Below are 14,772 nucleotides of genomic sequence, written 5' to 3' on the forward strand. Positions count from 1 at the left end.
AAAAGGGAGGAGGAAAGGGAGAGACAGGGGGTATTGAAGAAGTCTACCCAAATCTTTGCCTTGCAGACTGCTTTCTTTCTCCCTGATTCTTTTAATCAATAGTCCACCCAGTAGCTCTGTGCAATCATCCCCTGCATGCCGTACTGAAGCATCACCCTGGTCTTCATGCAGTTATGAGCCAAATGGTTTTAGAGGAATTGCTGGTCAGGGGATTATTATTTTCTATTCAGCCAAGGCTGCTGGATGGAAAGAATGCCAAGTGCATGCTGGGAGTGAAAGAAGATGCACCATCATGAATACAGAAGCCAAACTATCTTGCAAAGAGCGTAAATCTGGGTGGAGGTGGCTGTCTGTCTGCCGCAGTCTAACCTGTTTGGTATGAACGGTTAATCAATCAGTAGTTCTGCTTAAGCCCCTCTGTGCTGAGGCCTCGCCGATGGGTCCGGGGGTCTGCAGAGAATAGCTTTCCGAGTGCCTCTCTGTGAGCTCTGAGTGTTGATATTCGTGACATTAATGCGTTGACTTGTGACAGGAATATCAAAAAGGTGAATGTGAGCTGCACTGCAAAAAACGAAAAAAGATGAGAAGAGTTAGCAAACATCAAAAGAATATGAAGTTAAGCAATTTAACCAAGATAAATCAAACATCCTTACATTAATAAGTTTGTTGCAATGAACCCACAGAGAACTATAACCCAAAACTGTGAAGTTTTGCACAGCTCTGCAGCACCTTTCAGCTCATTGTTTTGGTTTAAAGTGGACTGGTTCTCATATAGTGCTTTTCTACTGTACTTCAGCACTGAAAGGTCTTTATACAACAGGCCTCATTCACACACATTCTTACAAGCACTTCTTTTTGCTTTCAATCTAAGATTTACACTTTGATGAACCCATGAGAGAGCAACTTGGGGTTCAGTATCTTGCCTAAGGATAGTTTAGCATGCAGTATGGAGCAGATAGGAATCTACCTCCAAAGCTACATAGATTTAAACAGTGTGTTTAAAGTGTGTTCCACAAAAACACCCAACACTAGCTGTGCAGCTTCAAATGGTAGTGTTAGCTCCTAAAAGGTGACATTTGTTGAACATTTAGTGGCTAAAGCACCATTTATTTCTCTAATGAGATAGAAAAAAAAGAAATTGAATTTATTTAACACTGTTGCATGTCAGCTGAGTAAATACATTCAGGAGGTGTGTTTTGTTTTCCCTGTTTGTAATGCAGTTTCATGTTTTGCCGATGTGCAACTCTGATATTGGTGAATTTGTTTCAACCAAAGTAAAAATTTCACTTTCAGATTTATTTCTTAATGAGCAGTGTTGTTTGTTATATATGAACTAAAAATGCAAAATCTGATACCTTGGGAGATTCACTCCCTGACATATGTTCTAAAGGCGAAAGGGGTCCAACTTGATGCTGGCAAGTTGTACCGAACAAAGTGGCCAGTGAGTGTATATGATAGTGTTTTATAGTGCAAAATAGAGCTCCAGTGATGGAAACATCAAGGGAATACTTTCTCCCAAAGCTCCCTTTGCCTGCATTGTTGAAAATATCTCTGCATAAATGTTTTTTTCAGGGCCTAATTTCACTCAACCCGACAATGCGGTGGATGCTCACGAGCTGCTTTGCTTCTGTAGATTTCATTATAACACATATTTCTCATGATTTCCTCAACTCCTGAGCTCTAATCATAAACACTTCTCGCCACTACACTTCCTCCCCTTCAGGGCAACGCTCCACTTCATGGCTGGATTGAATATTCATAAAGAGTCTGTGGATTTCAGATGACACAGGGGCATCCGCCTATGCTCGACATATGCATAAAATGTGCATTAACATGGTTTTATTTCTGTCTCACTGATGTGGAGAGTGAATGTTTATAGGACACTTAATGAAAGCTGAAACCTTTAGAGTGGCCTAAAGAATGCATGTCATCTAGCAGAGTCTCTTTGAAGATTACAATTTACACCATGCATGACTGACAGCTCCCAAAAGTTATCTGATGTGGTGCACAGCACTGTAACAGTTTGGATTGTCTTTGCAGTGCCTTCCCTCTGCTCTGCAAGTCTATAAATTGGCAAACGCAGCGTGAAGCATATGGCTATTGCCCCCCAACAAATTTGTTTCTTTTTTGTACATGGCCTAGAAATTTCCTAAACCATAAAGCCACAAAAATGTCCTCTGGGAGTGTGAGATACAAAGAAATTTGACAGTCCATGGAAGCACAAAAATCAGTCACTGCACATCATTCCAGTGTCTTGGCTCTAATTGGAAAGCATTACGACTCTCTAGCTCCATCTGTTGAGAAAATTTCATAACTATGGGCAGAGGTTTGTGTTAACGGATAGGGAGGTTAGAGCCCAACTAGAGGACAGAAGTGAATTCTTGCAAGGCATGGAAGATACAAATGTCAGCTGAGATAATGATTCACTAGCTGCTGCAGATTCTTATGTAAGAGCTGTAATTCTTCAAACATGCTTGACTGAGTAAACTAATGAGGGTCGGGTGAACTTTCTCATTTGTCTTGTGAAACAATATTAGAAATATCCATCTGTTGTGTTTCTCTGCTTGCAATGCTGAGAGAGGCTAACACATTAACCAACACATTAATACCTGCAGGCTGAGACAACGTGCCCCTCGCATGTAGGATGAACCAAGTACGGGAGGGGCAAACCTTGAAACTTCTTTCTACAATTTCTGGTTTCAAATTCTCTAAATGTTTGCATCGAATAACAAACCGGGACACGAGCAGGTAGAGTTCAGAGTGTATTACAGTGGCAATAATTGCATTCTCGTTTTCCGCTTTTCCTCTTTTGAGAGCAGAAGCAAACACTTTTTTTCTTTTGAGCGATGCTGTGTCAAATCCATTTTTGAACACACACACAATCCACACCATGTAATTCTGTCAGCAGCTCAAAACAACATTCAGCTGCCAACTATGAGCTTTAATTTCAAAGACACAGTTTAATTTTAAAAGGATCCATAAAGCAGTATCTAGGCTGATATACCGGCTCTGTGTCACCTACTTGAGTTGATATGCCAAACCCATTAGCAAAGGGTTGCCTGAAACATTCAGGAAATAAAAATCTGTCAACTCTTTTTCCAAATGTATAAAACAACATTGCTATAATCTAAATTAGTGTTTAATTACAGGGTTTTTGGCATGTGAGCAATATTAGTGGTCTTTAATCTTTGTTTAATGTTGTTTGGCTATGTCTTTGTTTTATAATCCAAATGCTTCAGCTGCACTTATCTATGCAAAGATGTTTTTGCATCTTTGGCTTTCTTTTACTTTTTAGAAATACCATTAACCCATCAGGGACTGCAGATGATAATTACTGTGTATGGCTATATCTGGGGCATTTAAATGATGGACCCAAGTGCTCACGTTAATTAATGTGCATTGTCCCTTTGCAAATAAACATTAAAAATACATTTGAGTTGCACTGCTGCCCAGCTGCTTTCGTATCACCCCAATAGAGCACTTTGCTCTCAGACTGCAGGCTTACCTCTGTTTCCTATGGTATTTAAAAGTAGAATGGGAGGCAGAGCCTTCAGCTTTTAGGCTCCTCTTCCCTGGAACCAGCTTCCAGCTTGGATTCAAGAGACAGACCTTCTCTACTTTTAAGATTAGGCTCAAAACTTTGCTTTTCGATAAAGCATATAGGTAAATGTGGATCAGGTGACTTGGAATCTTCTCTTAGTTACGCTGCATTAGGCAGCTGGGGGATTTCTGTGATGCACAGTTTTTTCTTCTCTCGCCCCTTTTAACTCACCGTATGTTTATACATCTCTCTGTATTTAATTGTGAGTTACTATTAATCTCTAACTCTCCCCGTGGCTGCCCCTCCCTGAGCCTGGCTTTGTTTCTTCCTGTTGAAACAGCTTATTCTTCCCACTGTCGCCAACGTGCTTGTTCATAGGGGGTGGTCTGATTGTTGGGGTTTCTCTGTGTTATTGTAGGGTCTTTCCTTACATTACCTTGAGGTGAGTGTTGTGAATAAAACTGTTTAATAAAAAGAAAAACATATTGAATTGAATTGATCTACTTTTTAGCTCCTAAATGCTCCTCATTCTTCACTATCTTTGTTGTGTTATGGTGTACAGATACTGTTAATTGCCTTGATTCCTGTCGCATAAACTTGGAAGTAATTGGACAATTGGCTCAAGAGCAGTTTCAAAGCAAGGTGAGGCCTGTGCCCTTGTTTCATGATGAATTAAGAAGATAAAAGATGTGGATCTTGATTCCAAGAGTTGAACTTGCTTTTGGTAGCGATTCAACTCTGACTGCAATGTCCAAAAAGATGTCAATGTAAGTGAAGCTGAAAAACCAAATATAATCCAACATAAACCTATCAGAGGAAAATTAGCGGTCAAATCCACAGACTATTATAGTCTTAAGACTGAAAGAACTTGCCAGCTCAGGACCACCAAAAAGCCTGAAAGACCACAAGGATGATTGCAAGTTTTATTCCTTGGTTAATAAAAACACCTTCACAACATCTAGTCTAGTGACATCTTGCAAGTCAAGAAAACTCTTGAGGAGGAAAGTGTATCATGTCCAAAATCTTTGCAATTTTCAGAATGACTGGAAAAGGAACATCTCATTATCGGAAGCATGCTGCATCCATGAAACAGATGAGCATCTAGCTACCAGTGTTTTATGTTGTGACTGCTGATCGATACAGCAGGATGAATTCTGCAGTGTACAGAGATATACTCACTACCCTGATTCAAACAAACCAGCGTTTCACTCACATGTATGACACAAAGCACACTGCAAAAGTAACCCAAGACTTTCTCAAGGCAAAGAAATTGGATATTGTTCTATGTCCAAATCGGTCGCTTGATTTCAACCCAGTAGAGCACGGCTTTCATTCACTGACAACAAAACTGAAGGCAGAGAAAACATCACAAGCAAGAAGCAACTGAATGAGATGCTCTGCCAGGCCTGGCAGGTAACAGCATTTAGTGATGTCCATGAGCTGTAGATTTCAACTAGTCACTGACTGCAAATGATTTTCATAGTATTAAAAGCATGGCCTATATTAAAAATGATTGTTTCGTCCAATCAAATTGAGCCTCTGAAAATCACACATCAGTTAATACTATAGAAATGGTTAGATTGTGACTGACTTATAATCAACAATGGTGTTGTACAGAGGCAACATTACAAGTTTTATTACAATTTTTGATTGATAAAGTAAATGCTTTAATATTGGCTGTGCTTAGAGTCTGAACATAAGGGTTTAAATAATTACAAGGAAACAGGTTTTTAAATCAACATTTTATTCCTGCAACCATTGCAACAAAGTACAAAAACATTTAAAATCTAAAACAAAGCAAAACCTTAGTGATGAACATTGTCAAATCAAACCTGCTTCTCTTATGTGTTCGTTGAATATCAGTGGAAAAAAAAAAGTTCTTCCAATCATACACTCAAAATTCAAAATGAGACTATTTGTATGGCTATTGTCATAAATACCAGGAAATTAAGTATTTATACAGAAATGACAATTTAAATGCATGTTCAAGGTTGAAGACCGGCTGAGCAGGCTTACAAAAAAAAAAAAAAAAAAGAGTTTAAGCCAAGTGTCCTCCGTACACAGCGGCTCTTCATGGAAACAAACAAAGCACAAAGTCCACTCGGCCTTATCTGTCTGGTCTCATCATGCCCGGCCTCACCGGCGGCATCATCATCGGTCGAGGATGACGCATCATGTTTGGCGGTCCTGGCATCATCTGCATGGGCCCTCCCATTGGTGGCCTCATGCCTCCTAGATGTGATGGTGATGGCATACGCAGCTTTAGGTATTATTCATTACACCAGTTTACCCAAACACCCACATCAGTGCACTGACAGACTTTTTCAAGTAACCTCCTTGTCTTTTGTCTCATCTGGCCACCAAGGCACAGAAATGTCTGATTGCTTAAGATATTTTAATTTTGCCAAGGCTGATTCAGAAGATATTGATTTTACAGTGATATAAAAGCAAAAGAAAGTCTGCCAATCAGGAAAGAGAAGTCACACACAATACAATAATAAATAAATATTCAAATAACCGTGTGTGGTCAACAGCTTCATCTGCATATGTGGTCATTGCTTATGAATACAACCTTGTTTAACAACAATAAGTCTAAAACTTTTTAAATGACTTTACAACTATGACTATCTTCAAAACATTTCTGTATCATGTTGAATACATCTCAAATTAACAATTGAACTAGGGCCAGGCCACACCTTCAGGTAATACCAAATTGTATCATAAAATTAAGGAAAAAGGTTTCTTACCAGGCCCACCGGGCATCATGCCATGTGGTGGAGGCCCCATCATAGGCATCATTGGAGGACCTCCCATGGGGGGTGTTGGTAGCATGCCTGGACGAGGAGGACCAGCTGTATTTGAGACAGAAAAATGCCAGTGGACAATTAATGTTAAGACTCTGTACAGTGCACAGAAATTTACATGTCAAAATCCCATAGAGTGAATCACAGTATATGCAAAGAGCCTCATTTACAGTGATATGTGACCAACAAGAGAAAACAAATATCCAACAACAGACAAAGCTTATGCTCACTACAGTTCCAAGGGATCGTTTTATTGGTCGCAGTTTTATCATCATTATCTTTGACCTTGTTTTTTATTTTTTTTCCTCCTTCTCTTTGATCAATAAATCAGCAAACTTGTGATTGTGAGTTTTGTTGCTCCCCTTAATTCATTTTACGCATGAGCTCAATGTTGGGAAATTTTATAGAGTTTCCCTGTAGCACCACAGCAGGCCATGGTTCACTTAGATGCATTCTCACTCCTGGAAATAATAAAATAATTGAAGCGAGGTGCTTCCTGGTGGGGGGAAAAAAATAGACTAGTCAACTTGTCTAAAAGACAACACTCAGCATACAGCCAAAATAGAGTACCAGCTAATGGATGAGGTTAAACATGGTAAAAATACTGGATGTGTATTTAAGCAGCATTTAATAACTAATAATTACATTATTCAGTATTAAATTCAGGATTTTTAAATCTCACTAATAAGTGTGGTACTTTACACTGTGCATAACACTTAACAGTTTGCCTATGTTAATGTTAGTGCTAGCACCAGTAGCCATCTTTCTTTGCAGGCTAATCTGCACATAACTGTGCAGAATATGGTTACACACTGCCGTGTTGGAAGTAAACCAAAGATGCAACTGTTTATTTCTAGGTTAAAGTACTGCAGAACCACACCGGTATGTTCAACCATCATTTCTTTTACCTCCCACTTTGCTTGTTTTCAACCTACATTAACAGAGAAAGAGCTGCTGCTGTCTGTTAGGGCTCCAGTGGTGGATAATGGTGGACGGCATCTTAACATCTTGCAACAACTAATTAAATTGTCTTAAACATTAACAAACTATTTATTTATCAATTTATGTGATTAGAGTTGCCACAGTCAGCTAGAGTGGGGGTGACTCAACATATGTTTACCATTAACTTTGTCGTGCAGGTTTGTGGTCACAGTTTTACCACAATTTGGAATTTAAAAAAACAAAACAAAACAACATTTTATTGACCAAAAAAATAAAAATAAAAAAAATCTGCAAATCAGTGACTCACATCGTAGCTCAATTTCATCTTAATTTTCACACAACACTGAGAAATTGCTCGCAGTTGCTCTTCCTCGCACATAACACAACAAGAGACAATCTGCTTCAGATGCATTGTCACTACTGGCAATAATGCAATAATATAAGCAAAAGGTGCTTCTTGGGTAGCGCTTGCAGGAGGCACAACATGATGTGCCTCCTGTGAATTTACTCAACTTTACAGGCACTAGTTACATATGAACTCAATCTGACATTACTTAAGGAATGTGTGCTTTTGTCTGATCTCACAGGGTCAGATGCATCTCTAGCATAGACGCTAGATGCATGTAATAAGTTTAGATGCTGAATACAAAGCCTCTTATTTAAAAGCTTTAAAATGCTGATAATTGGCACATAGTCTGGACTTGATACACGTTTGTATAAGCAATCCCAACCTGAGTCATAAATCCAGCTTTTAGCAAATATATATAGAGCTGGGCGATATATCGAGTTTTTTAAAAATATCGATATATTTTTATACAAGCTATAAGATGTGACAATATCCTTTATATCGATATAGTCTATGTTACGTTATAATTATAGTTGCGGAGCCGCAAGTTTGCCTCTCTTTCGTCCACTTTTGTCTTTACGCAACGTTACTCGACCTCGCCTCTCCTTCACCGAACACAACTCCCCCTCCTCCCCCATCGCTTCACCTGCAGGCAGCGACAAGATGGACACGGCAAATCTCCGTTAATGAGTTACTGCGCATCGCCCCGTGTGTGGGGCTGGACGGCGTCAACGTGTTAATGAGCTAACCACGCTAACGAGCTAGCCACGCTAACGCCTAACTGCACAGCCTGAAATCCTTTCATTTTCTCAAAAGTTGACTGCGCGCCTTTTGTATGAATTCTGGTTGTGCTTGATGACCGCAAACCGATTTTATGTGGTACACAGCGCTCAGCAATCTGTGTACCTGCTGCCTGCAGGTCTGCCCCAGGGCAGCTGTGGCTACAACCGTAGCTTGCCTCCACCAGTGTGTGAATGTGAGCATGAATGAATAATGTCATTGTAAAGCCCTTTGGGTGCCTTGAAAAGCGCTATATAAAATCCAATGCATTATTATTATTATTATTATTATTATAAAGGATATTGTCACATCTTATATCTTGTATAAAAATATATCGATATTTTTAAAAAACTCGATATATCGCCCAGCTCTAAGTTCGACTTTGGTAAGCTACGGAGCTGCACCGCTTGATGGATTGTCGGAGCATTACGGCTACCGAGGAGCCTCGCGGAGTAATACGTACTGTGCTTCAACGTAATATTACCGTATTGTGTGTGTATAAGGACCATAAATGGCACCTGTTCAGAGACATGGTTACGAAGCGGATTTCAAACTCCAGGCTGTCAGTCACGCAGTAGAAGTTGGGAACAGAGCAGCTGTGAAATCTGTCTTTGTTATTATGCTCAGCGTCTTTTAGTTTACATTTTGACTGCACAATTGTGAGCTCTTTGTTATGCACAAAACAACATAGTTTTCTTTTATTTATAGAGCATCATTATTTAATAAATGCTCATAATTTATTTTTGAGTAGTTTTTTTTCATGTACATCTATGCTGTATGTTAATAAAAGTGCCTGTGTGACATCTGGGACACAGCTCTGACTAAGAACTCTCTTTTTGTTCTTACTTTATGGCTTTAAAAAAATATCAAGATATATATCTTATATCGCCATCCAGCTAAAAAATATCGAGATATGAATTTTGGGTCATATCGCCCAGCTCTAATAGTGTATATATAAAAACACTGCATATTTTTTTCATGTCATGAGATGCTTTATTCACGCAAATTAATTGTTAGTTATCCTCAGGATATGACTGCTAAAGCTCCACATGTATGGCTTCTTGTTAGTCTAGTGAAATGCACTTCATTCAACCTCCAATTAAAAAGACAATGTTAACAGAATTTCCCATATGGTTATGAATTTATAAAAAGCCAGTGTCCGTGTTATGGTTGGTTAATTAAATTAGTACCAAGTGTAAAGATGGACTCACCTGGGGGAGGGCCACCTGGGAACGGTGTGGGAGGAATCTTTCCCTGTTGAAATGCGGCCGCTGTTGGCAGAAAAGACAAAATTAAAAACACAAAAAAAGAAATTTTTCATGAAGATTATGAATCGTGTACAGATCCCAATCTAACTTCAGTGCAATGCTCTACATATGGAGTCCAACAAATGGGATCTTTTTAAATGGGAGAGGAAGTAACATAAAAGTGACTTCAAAAAACAAAATCAAGTGTCATGTTTAAAAGCCACAAAGAAGAATTTAGTTTGTAAAACAACAGATTCCTCCACAGTGGACAAAAACACTCATGAGCTTTGCATTTTATATATGGATTAGTGGTTTGTAATCTCAGAGGCCCAAGTAAGCTGGTGTATAGAGCCCACTGGTTAAGCAGAGAACTTGGATATCCTACATGAGTGCAAAAGCATGCCTATGTGGGATATGTAACAGGCTTTTACTTCGGATTTTAACATAATACTGGACTTATTTTTCTACGAAGATTTGAACTTTGAGGGTGTTTAAACAAGAGAGAAAAGTGTGAAAATCTTCTTGCCTGTCTGAGAAAAGTGTGTGTAGTGAGGGGTTTTACAGCCTTAAAACATCTATAATAATTGTAAAAACTAAAGTTGGCTACTTCGCGGATTTCACCTATCGCAGGTTACAAGGCTCGCAAAATTTCAAAATCTCTGGTAGCCCTTCGGGCAGGCACTCTTCAGTTTTTGGTAGCCCAAAATAAATTTAAGTAGCCCGAATAAAAAAGACAGCAATTTTTTAATGTTCTGTTTCCTTTACAATATTATACTTTAATGTATAATATTGTAACGGAAACAAAAATTAATCAGAAAATTGTTAAAATACAAATCACAACAACTGTATAAAAATTACAATCATCAACTCAAATACTTGGTTCTAATTGAACAGAAATTTCTATGAACTTGCAAGAACTGTGTAGAACATGAATCAGTCTGTGTCAGATCCTGAATCTGAAATTTCCACTGAAGTCAAGGGTAAGGGGTAAGTGGAACCAAGATCTAGGCCATTTGCTTTTTGAAGTTTGCAAAGACTGCTAAATTTTGACAATGGTAGTTCACTCTGTGCAACATAGTACGCTTTTGAAAGATTTTTCAGGACTTCTTCTTGTGCTTGGTTTATTTTTAGTATGTTTTTTGCAATTGCTGTTTGTTCTGGGAAAGATATTGCAGACTGGGCAATAATGCATTTCTTGGATTTCTCATGGGTTCTTTCTTAAAATTACTGGTCCCAGTTACAAAGGCGCTTGTCGACTCAAATGAAATGAAACTCACGACACACCTGGCAGAACATCATGTTATTTAGCTTGTCATATTCCAGCCACATAAATTCTTTTGTCCATGAAACCAAAAAAGCTGAGCTTTCTTTTTGCCTCATAGTCTGATTTGTCATAACTTTTCCGTTTTGTGGCAGGCTTTTCATTGGCTGCCCCTTCTTCACCCTGACCTGTCTTATTTGGCTCAGCAGAACTAAAATACCGGCGTAAATCCTGCTGCTTTTACACACGTACTTACATAACGGTCAGTGATTCTCTGCGCAATCAACCTCTATGACATATTTAAGCTTGCTGTGGGAGATTTCACTTGTCACGTTTGAACAGTAAGCTAATGAGTGATAAGACGATGTCAGAGGAATTGGTGCGCAATTAATCGTCACTCACCAATCAGTGCTGCCGTTCTCTACACACCGTTCGTGCGATCGCAAAGTGAAAGTGAAAGCAAAAAACAAGCGCAAATTCAAACGTGATTTCAATATGTCACATATTGACAGTGGCTCATCGATGCCAATCACATAATTACTCAGCTACATTTTCGAAAGAACGCAAAAGCATTGACATATATTTTTCCTTCCTATGATAGCCCGACGGGCAGGGCTGAGATAGATTTTGGTAGCCCGACTGGAAAAATCGCTAGCCCCGGGACGTCGGGCTAGCGATTTTGCGAGCCCTGGGTCATTTTTAGAACGCAACTCCCGCGATAAACGAGGGACCACTGTACAAGCAAATAAAAACATCACTGATGCTGCCACTAGAGGGCACTTTCACATTTAAGTTAGGCTTGTTGGACATGTGATCTGTATCCAAAAGAGCTCAGAGTCAGAACAGAGTTTCTCCCCTGATCAAAACATGTTTTGTCATCAGGAGACTATGACTCACGCTTCCTAATCTTACCTGAAACCAAAGCCTGTAGTAATTTTATTCTTGACACAAGACATTCAGACAATAATATTCTTACTTGTTTTATCAATGAGACTCTGTGCTTGCTCCTCCATCCATTTCTGGTAGTAATCTTTCACATTTTCTTTGTGCTTTCGGCCACTGCAGTGGGTTTTCCTCACTGACGGCTTAAACAGAAACAGAGTAAAACCATGAGATATTGAACTGGAGCAGAAAAGACACACACACACACACACACACACACACACACACACACACACACACACACACACACACACACACACACACACACACACACACACACACACACACACACACACACACACACACACAAGCTAATGCCTTTCAACAATTTGATTTGATACAAACAAAACTTACCGAATCATGTGTAAGGTAGGTATCACAGTAGTCACAGTAAAACCTGAGGATTTAAAAAAAACAGAGGTTAACTTTTTAGTGTTTTTTTTTTTTTTTTTTTTTTAAATCCAGACCTTTTAAATATGACCAATCGGATATATTATAATTCTGATCATTTGTCAGTACATATCCATATTTCTATATCTATGTATAAAAACCAAAGCTGACACTTATGAGACTTCATCACAGCAGATGCCTTTGTGTCAAAGTAAGCGGTTATCATTGCTTTGTGTTGACATCGTTTTGCAGAATCCGTTTACCTGCTCTCATTTGCCGTTTTAGCTGTTTGGCGTTTTTTTTAAGTAGTTTTGTGAGCTTTAACTTGAGATTCTGGTGTTTCTGACAAAATACATGTATATTTAAAAATCAAATTACGATTTAATGAATAGATATTGCATTATTCAAACTATAATTGATTTGAATCAGAGAAATCGATTGTTTAAACCCACCCCTAATATCAATAACATAGGGCTGGTACTCTTATACACTCACTGGCCACTTTATGTCTGCTCAACAATGCAAACAAAGTAAATCAATTTAATAGGCTAAATCACATGGCACCAACTAGTGCATTTTGTCATGTTGACTTGGTTAAGTTTTATATTATACATGACATGGTTGTTGCTGCCAGGCACGCTGGTTTGATTTTCTTGAGATGCTCAGCACATCAAACTTTGAAGCAGATGGACTACAGCAAAAGAAGACCATACTGGGTGTCACTAAAGTCTGCTAAGAACAGGAAAATGAGGCAACAATTCACACCAAATCATTGCCACGGCAGACAAAATATTGAAAATATGTTTTCTGGTCTGATGAGTCGCTACTTCTGTTGTGATATTTGAACGGTCAGAGACTGGCGGAAGCAGCATGAAATGCTGGATCCATCCTGCCTTGTATCAATGGTTCACGGTTTGATGGTCAATAATCCAGGTAAGGAAATCCCATAAAGTTTATTCAGTTCATCTGTACGTAACATTTTCAGTGGGAAAAGCATGGATGAGAAATTAAACTATTCACTCACCAAAAATGCTGCATCCAAAGAAAATGAATTAACTTTTAAACAACATGGCGTACCTGAGTAATGTCCATCCCTTTAAAAACAACAGTTTTCAAACAGGGTAACACCATGTCACAGGTCAGCTCAAAACACCACTAGACAAAATATTCCCTCTAATATATCTTTTTGTATATTAGAAGTGTGTTGTAAAGGACAATGCATTTTTTTAAGTAACATGTGTTCCATGCAGGTGTTAGAAAATGTCCAGCTAGATTTTGAGATGCCCTACACGAAAAGTCCCTCCCAGCTGGAAATATTTACCTTTCACAAAGCATAGCATGTATACTTCTGTGGTCATGCAAGAAATGTTTACATTATTCTTATTTTTCAGAAATAGATATGATATTCTCAGGCCAGATGACTCACAATTGTAGTTAACATCAAATTAGTTGAAAAGTACCATTTTAAAAAAGTGATGTTTTGGCATGCATTTTCCTCATTATAAAGTGATGATAATCTTTTAATAGTCTCACTTTCTTTTTTACTTATTTGTTATGGTGAGCTTTGCAGCTAGTCTCCCTCTATGGCGTTCACCTTGAAAGTAAAATAATGTTAATATGTGTCAACAAGATCTTTAATCTAATACCAGACCACACTTCTACATGTGAATGTAGAATGAATTTAAAAAAAAGGCGAAAAAACAATGAAAAGTTTGAACTAAATAAACATTTAATTGTTGGACCATTAGGAACCGCGAGAAAACTCGAACAAAACAGCGAACTGCTCTGTAGTTTAGATATTTGTTAAGCGTATTACACAAGTTACGTTAGCCTCAATAGAAACCACTGATAGACTGATCTATTCAATATCACGGACCCATGACTTCACTATCTGTCGATATTTGCTGGTAAATGTTGGCTTTCGCTCCAGCAAATAGCCAGAGCCCAGACACAGCTTACAGCCTCGGTCTGAGCATACCCCGGTTATTACAAGGATTTTTCTTACCACCAATTCTTACTTAATTTAAATACAAACGCACATCAATGCTGTTAAACGAAATAGGTAAAAGACTTATCAGTAAAAACAAATTTTATGTGAACTTACTTCGGCATGTTTCACAGCAACCTCAGCCAGAAAGCGCGACGCCGGTACTCCCAATAAGCGTTCCGACAAGATATGGAGACCTCCACAAATTTAGTTCCGCCTAAAATCGTGTTACGGAAAATTACATGGTTTTCTTTCTTCTGTTGGTATTTAGTTATTTAGTTGTGATTTAAATACAGTAGATGAAAAGTATGATGATAATAATAATAATAATAATAATAATAATAATAATAATAATAATAATAATAATAATAAAGTACAATAACAATAATAATTTTTTGACATTTAGTGATTTCCATTAGGCTACTATTAGGTAGTATATACTACCACTGCATGTAAATGACGTAATTACATTCATAATTACAACCAAAATCAGCAACTTTCAAACAAACAAACCAATTAATTTTTTTTAAAC

General features: G+C 38.2%; 1 protein-coding gene across 1 annotated transcript; it reads right to left on the reverse strand.

Annotated features, from left to right (window-relative positions):
* Nucleotides 1-5,268: 5,268 nt before the first annotated feature.
* snrpc (small nuclear ribonucleoprotein polypeptide C) lies at nt 5,269-14,459 on the reverse strand. The gene is made up of 6 exons (XM_039612146.1): nt 14,358-14,459; nt 12,218-12,260; nt 11,898-12,006; nt 9,625-9,684; nt 6,289-6,393; nt 5,269-5,773 (listed from the first exon to the last, which is right to left on the reverse strand). The coding sequence occupies exons 1-6, from the start codon at nt 14,363-14,365 to the stop codon at nt 5,649-5,651; spliced, it is 450 nt and encodes a 149-aa protein (XP_039468080.1). The 5' UTR covers nt 14,366-14,459; the 3' UTR covers nt 5,269-5,648.
* Nucleotides 14,460-14,772: the final 313 nt, after the last annotated feature.

This window comes from Oreochromis aureus, linkage group 5 (assembly GCF_013358895.1).
Source record: "Oreochromis aureus strain Israel breed Guangdong linkage group 5, ZZ_aureus, whole genome shotgun sequence".
Classification (NCBI taxonomy): Eukaryota; Metazoa; Chordata; class Actinopteri; order Cichliformes; family Cichlidae; genus Oreochromis; species Oreochromis aureus.

Bases quoted from the DNA above. Each gene is read 5' to 3' on its own strand.
- snrpc (XM_039612146.1), bottom strand. The intron at 12,007-12,217 runs GTAAGTTTTGTT...TTTCTGTTTAAG, and splicing joins CCTACCTTACACATGATTCG to CCGTCAGTGAGGAAAACCCA. The intron at 5,774-6,288 runs GTAAGAAACCTT...CATCACATCTAG, and splicing joins CATGATGCCCGGTGGGCCTG to GAGGCATGAGGCCACCAATG.